General features: G+C 35.1%; 1 protein-coding gene across 4 annotated transcripts in view; it reads left to right on the top strand.

The window, feature by feature from the left end:
* The window catches only part of LOC147160610 (glucocorticoid receptor-like), a 61,714-nt gene extending 54,630 nt beyond the window's left edge, over positions 1-7,084 (top strand). For all 4 annotated transcript variants that reach the window (XM_086057689.1, XM_086057688.1, XM_086057686.1 and 1 more), the window contains one exon: positions 234-7,084. In XM_086057689.1, the coding sequence (XP_085913815.1) occupies positions 234-386 (153 nt within the window). In that variant the 3' untranslated portion in view covers positions 387-7,084. The remainder of the gene's footprint in view (positions 1-233) is intronic.
* Positions 7,085-8,938: the final 1,854 nt, after the last annotated feature.

The raw sequence follows: 8,938 nt of genomic DNA on the forward strand, positions 1-8,938 counted from the left end.
ATCGGTATGTCAAATATCTCAAAAGTCCATTTCGTATTTTATTATTGTAAAAGTGCTTAAAAGTCACTTGTGGGAAATATGATAAAATATTGAGACTTTCCTTTCACTGAGGGGGTGTGCACACTTTTGTCGCCAGCATTTTAGACATATTATTTATACAGTAGTTATTTAGGCGGTAAGTTGTACACAATATTTGACAGAACGGTGAATATTGTTTTTTTTTTTTTTTGTAGATGGTGGAGGATCTGCTCCAGTTTTGCTTCTACACGTTCATCAACAAGACGCTGAGCGTGGAGTTCCCCGAGATGCTAGCCGAGATCATCAGCAACCAGATACCAAAAGTCAAAGACGGCAGCGTCAAGCAGCTGCTCTTTCATCAGAAGTGAGCGCCGCCCAGCCTTCAAACGCGCCCCGCCCGCCCAAAACTTGACGGCCGCATCCTCGCTCAGGTTCGACTCGGAAACTTTTCCCACTTTTCCCCTCGGCGGTCGCGTGCTTTCACTGCCGACAGCTCAAAACATTTGCGTCCCGATTTACGCCGACCGTCAGAATGTAACGTGTCAAACTATGTCATGAAATGCTATCGTGTGTATATGATGGACCCCAAACTGCTTTCAGCTTGGAAAGAAAAAAACGAAACCTCTCAGCGACTGAAAAAAGGAAACGTGGATATATTTTTCTGTAGTTGTATTGCAAATGCGCCGGCTATTCAGCAACAGCGCGTTCAAGTGAGAAGGGAAAACAGTGCCTTTCAGCTCCAAAAGCTCGACTTTGCCATTCAATTGGAAACGTTTTTTTTTCTTTTTTCTTTTTGTCTTAAAGCAAAGTGTGAAAATATTCTTGAAGCCAGCCGGAAAAGAAAAACAGTTATTGAAAAAGGTGTCAGATATTATCAAGGGGAAACTATCACTACGACGGCGTATTAGATCCACGTATAAAATAAAATAAACTTTATAAAGTGGCAGGTTTGCGAGAAGAAAAACTTACGAGAAATACACGTAGCGTACTTTTCGGACTGGTTTCCAAATAAGGAGATAGTAATTGCTTTAGCGTAGATGAAACATATCATGTTAAGCATTCGCTATTTAAAGCGTTGCGTAACGGCCACTGGTCAGCGACAAAGACGATCAAGCATTTGTTAATTTGTTCAAATTGTATATTTACTTGTACATTCCAGATTTATTATTTACGCATTCATACATTTTGGTCTTTTTTTGTACAAGTATCTAAGTTGATGTGTCGAATCCGCCGTCATTAAGTATGCTAGCATCTGATTGGATAGTGTTAGTCAGCTGATAGGGGAGCAGGAAGTGTTGTCGCTCTGAATGACGAGTAAAGTTTAAATTTAAGACTGAATCCGTTTCCATCCTGCCTTTTGGATTTTATAAACGGTGTCCCATTAACCACCATCCAATCCTCACATGAGACTATAGCTACGCTACACGTATTTCTCGTAAATTAGAGTTTTTTCTCGCAAATCTGCCACTATATAAAGTCACAAATTTGCGAGAAAAAAATGCAGAAATTTGCGACTTTATAAAGTGGCAAATTTGCGAGTTTTTTTCTCTCAGAATATTGCCCCTCTAAAAAAATATATATTTATACGTGGCCCTAATATGCCGTCGTATTTCACAATGGTTTTATGAGATTATAAATAATTTTAACTCATTCACTGCCATTGCCGTCAAATAGACGTCAAAAATTCATTTGAACTATTTCTATTAGTATAAAAATGTTTCTACTTTTGTTAACAAGAGTATGAAACCCCCCCAAAAAAATAATTATTGTACATTTAGAACAGATATAAAATTTGTGATTAATCGTGAGTTAACTAGTGAAGTCATGCGATTAATTACAAAAAAATAATCGCCTGACACTCCTAATTCTTAATAATCTTTTCTTTCTTTTTTTAATATTTTTTTTTAAAGTAATTTTAAAAAATTAAAAAACAATTATAATCTTCTTTTTTTTTGTTAAGAAAACATTATTAAAAATTTTGTGCGTCAGGCAATTATATTTTTTAATCATAATCGCATGACAGTTCAAATGAATTTTTGACGTCTATAGCCGTCAATGGCAGTGAATGAGTTAAAAAACTATGACGAAGGTTCAAACATACACAAACAGTTCTAAAATATCCACACACCCCAAAAAAATTATTTGAAAATTAAATAAACAAATTGCACTCCACAAAAGTGGTGTTGGAGCCACATTGCACAATTTCAACAGTGATTCTTTAACATACCACTAGGGGGAGCCTGCATCCATTAGTGTTACAAAAAACAACACAAGTCAATCGCTATATATAATGCAGCGCCATTGCAAGTCAAAGTGCATCAAATTATTTCTAACAACGTTTTGACCCCTGCGACCCTTGAGGAATAAGTGTTTAAAAAAAAAAAATGGATAGATGGATATTCACGCTCGTGCATCAAGTATAATCAAAACATTCCTGCCTGAAAATGAATGGCAGTTGATTGCATTTGCATTCAACCGCTGGGTGAAGGCGGACATGTTGTTTTGTAATACAATGAGTAATTATCCATCCAAACAATTAGTAAAGCTTTTTTAATGACAAAAAAAATATTTTTAAAGCCACAAACTGATTCTTCTTCTGATGAAAATGACCAAATGAACAAGTGGGTGCAAAATGTGTGGTGGATTTGTTCTGGCTCAGTAGATGTGGAACTCGCTCCCCCCCCAAAAAAAAAAAATTTTTTTTACTATCTCTACTTGCCGGAAACGTGGGCAGGCGGAAAGTTCTTCGCAATATTGCAACTTTTTTCCCTGACTTGAAATTTTCTTCTCTGGCTGTTGCGAATGCGATTTTGTTTTTCAGTTGTTTTGAAAATGGTCCCTTCATTGATTGCTGTATTTATCAACACATCACATGGAGTCAACCAACCCTTTACAAGGCATACAGAAATGCACAAAATATCATTTAAAGAGAAAAGAGAGTGAGTTCTATATAGATATAATATATGAAATATTTGTTTTGCTTTTGTAAGATGTTTAAAAAAAAAAATCCCATGAAGTTCTATTTTCAAATGAGATGCAAAATCTTTTTTTTCTGGGGAGGGGGGGGGGGTCAGGCTTGGTCCCTGGTGCCGAAATTCACAGGTTTCCTGAAATGATGGAAAGAAAAAAAAATCTATGAATTGGATTTTTCAATGGACTTGTGCGTGAATGTGTTGTGCGTGTGCGTGACGCTGCAATTTGCTTCAGGGCGCTCATCTATGAGATTCTCACAATGTACACCAGCTTCAATGTTTCTTATCATGCAGGTAATATTCAATATGGTAGCTTTTACAATTGCCGTTTTACTGCTCCCATACGCAGTATACGCGCGCACACACATGTACAGTATGTATGTGTGTCTTGTGTATAAGTGTGACTTGACTGGCTGTCAAGTAGTGTTTTCTTGCTTACGACGCAACGGTCGATTTTTCATTGCCGGGCTCTCAGCCAGTTAAAAGAGCAGGGGGGGGGGGGTTGCCATGGCGACGGCTCATTTGCGTCTGTCTTGGGGCTTAATGGCACAGCAGGCCTTAAGGCGCGCTCACACAAATGTGCGCTTTTACATGTAACATCCAATAAGTGTACATAAGGGTTGACAACATACTCCAGCCACTGCAAACAGCTTTTCCTAATATATATATATATATATATATATTAGAAAAAATAATAAAATCAGAGTCAGTATCATCAATGTGAGGTGATTTTCCACTGAAATAAATATTGATTGTGGATGGTATGCTGTTGATAAATGCATTATTAGCAGAGCTCCAATACATTCATTTAACTCATTCACTGCCATTGACGACTATAGACGTCAAAAATTCATTTGAACTATTTCTATTAGTTTCACATTTTTTTCCCACTTTTGTTAACAAGACTATGAAAAACTAGGGAAATAATTATTGTACATTTAGACCAGATATAAAATTTTAAGTTAATAACTATTAAAGTCATGCGATTTATTACAATTAAACAATTTAATCGCCTGACGACCACATTTTTAATAATCTTTTCTTTTCTTTTTTTAAATAATCTTTTTTCAAAAATAAAAGAAAAAAAATCCAAAAAAGAAAAGAAAAATAATTAGGTCGTCAGGCGATTATTATTATTTTTTATTGTAATAAATCGCATGACTTCAATAGTTAACTCGTGATTAATCACAAATTTTATATTTGGTTTAAATGTACAATAATTATTTCCTATGTTTTCATACTCTTGTTAACAAAAGTGAAAAAAAAAGTGAAACTAATAGAAATAGTTCAAATGCATTTTTGACGTCTATAGCCGTCAATGGCAGTGAATGAGTTAATGAATTTTTGGCCAATTCTGTTTCATGAGCATCTGCATTGATTCTGTTTGCAAGCTGACCACAAAACAATGTTCAATTTCTGAAATGTTCCTTTTTTTTTTATATATATGGGTTGATTGATATCTCACGATGAACATGTGACATGTCACTAACTACACAGATTTGATATGATGACAAATGACAAAGCCTAACTTAAGACACATGCAAACTAAACTGCTCATGATGATGATTGTGCGCAAAATTACTCGTTTTGTGGATGTAAAACAATGTAAAAAAAACCTAAAAAAAACCCGATCTGTTATCATTGAACTATTTGGTGTGTGGAACATGCCAAAATCATGTACATCCAATGTTTCCTTCCATTCTGATGAGGACGTCAAATGCTATTCTTCACATTTGCGTTTGTTGCATTCATGGATTCAAACTATGTTGCTAACCAAAACAGCAGCACGCAAACTGCCATTGAGGCACATGGCCGCTCATTTCCCAACTGCCTTTGTAACCTCGTGTAACAGTTGATTTGTCGAACTCGTCTCAGATTGCTTTCACACAGCCGTTGCGTGCTGATCGTTAGATGCAAGTGCTTTTCATGGCAAGATTAACGTATTTGAGCCCCAATAAATAAATATTTGATGACATTGAAAATGTATTAGCTGCCGACAATACTTTTCGTTTACTAGGTTCATTGATTTAGGAAGGATTTCATTGCTAGAGGCCAGTGGCTGTGGATGCTAACATGCTATGCTAACAGCTAAGTGCTAGCGCGGTCTACGCCACGTTGCGACCGCGCATTGACCCACACGTGTATATATATATAAATACAAAGTGTTTATGAGGATATTTGTGCATACCTTGGTGTGTTGGCGATGAATCCTCGCACACCGCTTCCAGAGTTTTTTGTCCCACCACTAGTACAAAATGGCGTCCAGCCTTTCGTACCACTTATTCATTTTGCGATAATTTCCACTGCGGCTGTTGTGTTTTTTTTTATAGTCCTGTTTGAGCTTCTTTTGTTTTTTCTTCACCTGATTTTGTGAGTAATATTTAGCTAGGCTAGCTTTGCGGTTATTAACCCATTCACTGCCATTGACGGCTATAGACGTCAAAAATTAATTTGAATTATTTCTATGAGTTTAACATTGTTTTTCCACTTTTGTTAACAAGAGTATGAAAACCTAGAATTGTTTTATTGTACATTTAGAACAGATATAAAATGTCTAATTAATCAAGAGTTTACTAATAGTCATGCAATTAATTACGATTAAAAAAAATTATAGCTTGACGCCACTAATTTTTGGGCGATTACAATTTTTTATTGTAATTAATCGCATGACTTCAATAGTTAACTCATGATTAATCACAAATTTGATATCTGTTCTAAATGTACAATATTTTTTTCCTAGGTTTTCATACTCTTGTTAACAAAAGTGGGAAAAAATTTAATTTTTATAGTTTAAATGAATTTTTGACGTCTATAGCCGTCAATGGCAGTGAATGAGTTAATTGGTTTGTAGCACTTTCGAAGTGGCGTCGGGTCTCCTCGTCCCCGTAAATACTCAGCAGAGCCTGCACTTCCTCATCCGTCCACCTATCGGTTTTCTTTACTCCTTCCATTGCTGAAACGTTTTAAATACAAAAAAACGTGCACACAATAGTCGAGTATCGTACAGAAATGGCGGCTGTACCGCGCAAAAAAAAGCACCTACCCAAAACGACACGCCTCCTTGTTCAGCCGACCAATCATGAGACACTACACAGCACGCCCCCGTCACACCTCATTGCTGTTCGGGGTAGATAACCAAAATACCTTCCTTACTGATCCCTCGCTAATCCGCAGCGGCTGTGTGAAAGCAAACCATTTCCCATTTTCTGGACTGACACTTTCAACATGTGCATTTCAATTGTAAAGAGTGTCGTGTTCATCCCGAAATGTCACCCCAGAGCTTGAATTGATCCTCCTCAGTTTCTTCATTGAGAAAAAAACCTCCCTGGCCTCTTCTCTGCCGGAATGCGCCATATCAGTTTGACAAGACGAGATCTTGCTCAGTTGGAATCATTTTGTTTTTTTTGTCAAGTTGTCGCTTTTTTTGCTTAAAAGGCAAACGCGGCGACAACGTTGGGATGGCCATCGTCAAGTCGGCGTAATGCCGTGCGAGCGGCTCGTTGGATTGGGCGAGAGTGTGAAAGGGCTTTCGTGAGGTTGAGGTGAGATTTTGCGACCAAAGCTGAAAAAAAAACAATCCAAAAGTATTTAATGACATTTTATTTTGAAAGGCATCTTTTTTTTTTTTTCCTCTTGCGATTATCCCGGCTTTTGATGTCGTCGCTAATGACGTGAAGGGTCACCCCCCCCCCCCCAAAAAAAAAACATGAATAAAAAATAGAATGTTAATTGAGCGGAGCTGTATGAAAGTGCACGACACTCACGCTCGTTGAAGAGTCTATTTTGTATAAAGAATCATCTTGAATGATTTCAAGTTTGGCTGGCGTGTGTAGCGTATTGTTTTCTTTGTATTTCACTTCAATGTAATCAATACAAACACAATGTACAGTGTTTGTTTGAGTGGGGAGGGGGGGTTAAAAAACACACTAGATTCTGATATGACTTGTGTATTATTCATACCCACTCTGTAGTTAGTGTCAATATTTTCACCTTTTTGATTCAATGTTAAATTCTCTGTGTTGTTATTTGCTTGGCTGGCCGGAAGTGATTTGACTTGACAACCATTACACAATAAAGTCAAATGTTTTTCCAAACCTTATGGACAAGATTTTTTTCTTTAACTTTTACTAAATTGGACAGATGTTTTTTTTTTTATTATAATAAAGTAGGCAAAGGTTTTTGGTTGGGGGTTAGGGTTTTTTGTTAATTAAAAAAGCCATGGTGTATAGTAATGCTTTATTTATTTATTTATTTTATATATATATATATATATATATATATTTTATATATATATATATATTATAATAAAGTAGGCAAAGGTTTTTGGTTGGGGGTTAGGGTTTTTTGTTAATTAAAAAAGCCATGGTGTATAGTAATGCTTTATTTATTTATTTATTTTATATATATATATATATATATATTTTATATATATATATATATATAATATATTATATATATATATATATATATATATATATATATATTATATATATATATATATTATATATATATATATATATATATATATATAATATATATATATATATATATATATATATATTATATATATATATATATTATATATATATATATATATATATATATATATATATATATATATATGGCTTTTGTTTTTTAAATGACCATGGCGTATTTTTTAAACATGGGGGGAGGGTTCTTAGGCGTTTTTTTTTTTTTAATGACTATGTATAGTAAGGCACTTTTTTTTTTTCTTTTTTTTAAACCATGCATATATAGTAAGGCGTTTTTTGTGTGTTTTTTTTTTACGAGCATGTAGACTAAGGCATTTTTTTCCCCTTTTAAAATAAACATATATAGTAAGGCGGGGGGGGGGGTTAACGTCCATGTATAGTAAGGGGATCTAAAAAACAACAAAAGACCATGTATCATAAGGTGTTTTTTGTTAAAAACCATAAGCAGTTTTTTTAATTGAGCATGTAGTAAAGCGTGTGTAAAGCTTTTTTTTTTTTTTGCGACTATGTATAGTGTTTATATAGTATATATATTATATAGATTGTCGTAAAAAAAAAAAAAGCCTTACTATAACATGGTCGGATCATGTATAATGTCACATTCAACAATGTCAACTGTCGGCTAGAGAGCCACAACAGCACCGAGAAGCGCGCACCGTCAAAAAGTTTGACTTTTGAAATAATTCAGCAGGCCAGTCAGAATAGTTTGTGCAGAGAATGGCTGGACATTGGAGCACCGGAGGAATTCCCGCGAGGAGGCTCTCCAGCTTGGTGTGGACCATCGTGACGAGGAGCGGTTCGGAAAATGGATGAATGACTACTAGACGTGTTTAAAAAGTAAGTCCTAACTTTTATAGATTAAATGTAATATATACAAACCTGCGAACAATTCAGTTTTAAGAAAAGCCTCTCGGAAAGTATTGATTGCGTCCATTCATATCTTGGTTTATTAGAGAAAGAAACGTGAGCTGCTCATTTCCTTATTTTTTTCCCCTTTTAAATCAGATGTGGAGAAGCTAATCGTTTGATGTTTGGTCAAAGTGGGCATAAGGTGGAAATGGCCACGGTAATGTTCTGGATTGAGAGACGTTTCTTGGAAATTCTTAGCAATGTATGTGCAATGATTTTGAATGGAAAACTAATGTCTGATCCCCACTTTTACTCATATTATTTACGGATTTACCAAAGCAGATGGCTGACATTGATAATGCGTGATAATTGAGTTTTCCTGATTTAAAAAACAAAACAAAAAAACTTTAACATCCATGTATAGTAAGGCATTTAAAAAAACAAAGACCATGTAAGACATTTTTTTTCTTTAAAAATGACCATGGATAGTAAGTTTTTTTTTGTTTTGTTTTTTAGTGACCATGTAGGTTTTTCTTTTTTTAAACCATGTAAATATAGTAAGTAGGGCTGGGCGATATGGCCAAAAAATAACATTGAGATTTTTAC

Source organism: Leptonotus elevatus, chromosome 16 (assembly GCF_054856555.1).
Source record: "Leptonotus elevatus isolate MCC_2025b chromosome 16, RoL_Lele_1.0, whole genome shotgun sequence".
In the NCBI taxonomy this organism is placed as follows: domain Eukaryota; kingdom Metazoa; phylum Chordata; class Actinopteri; order Syngnathiformes; family Syngnathidae; genus Leptonotus; species Leptonotus elevatus.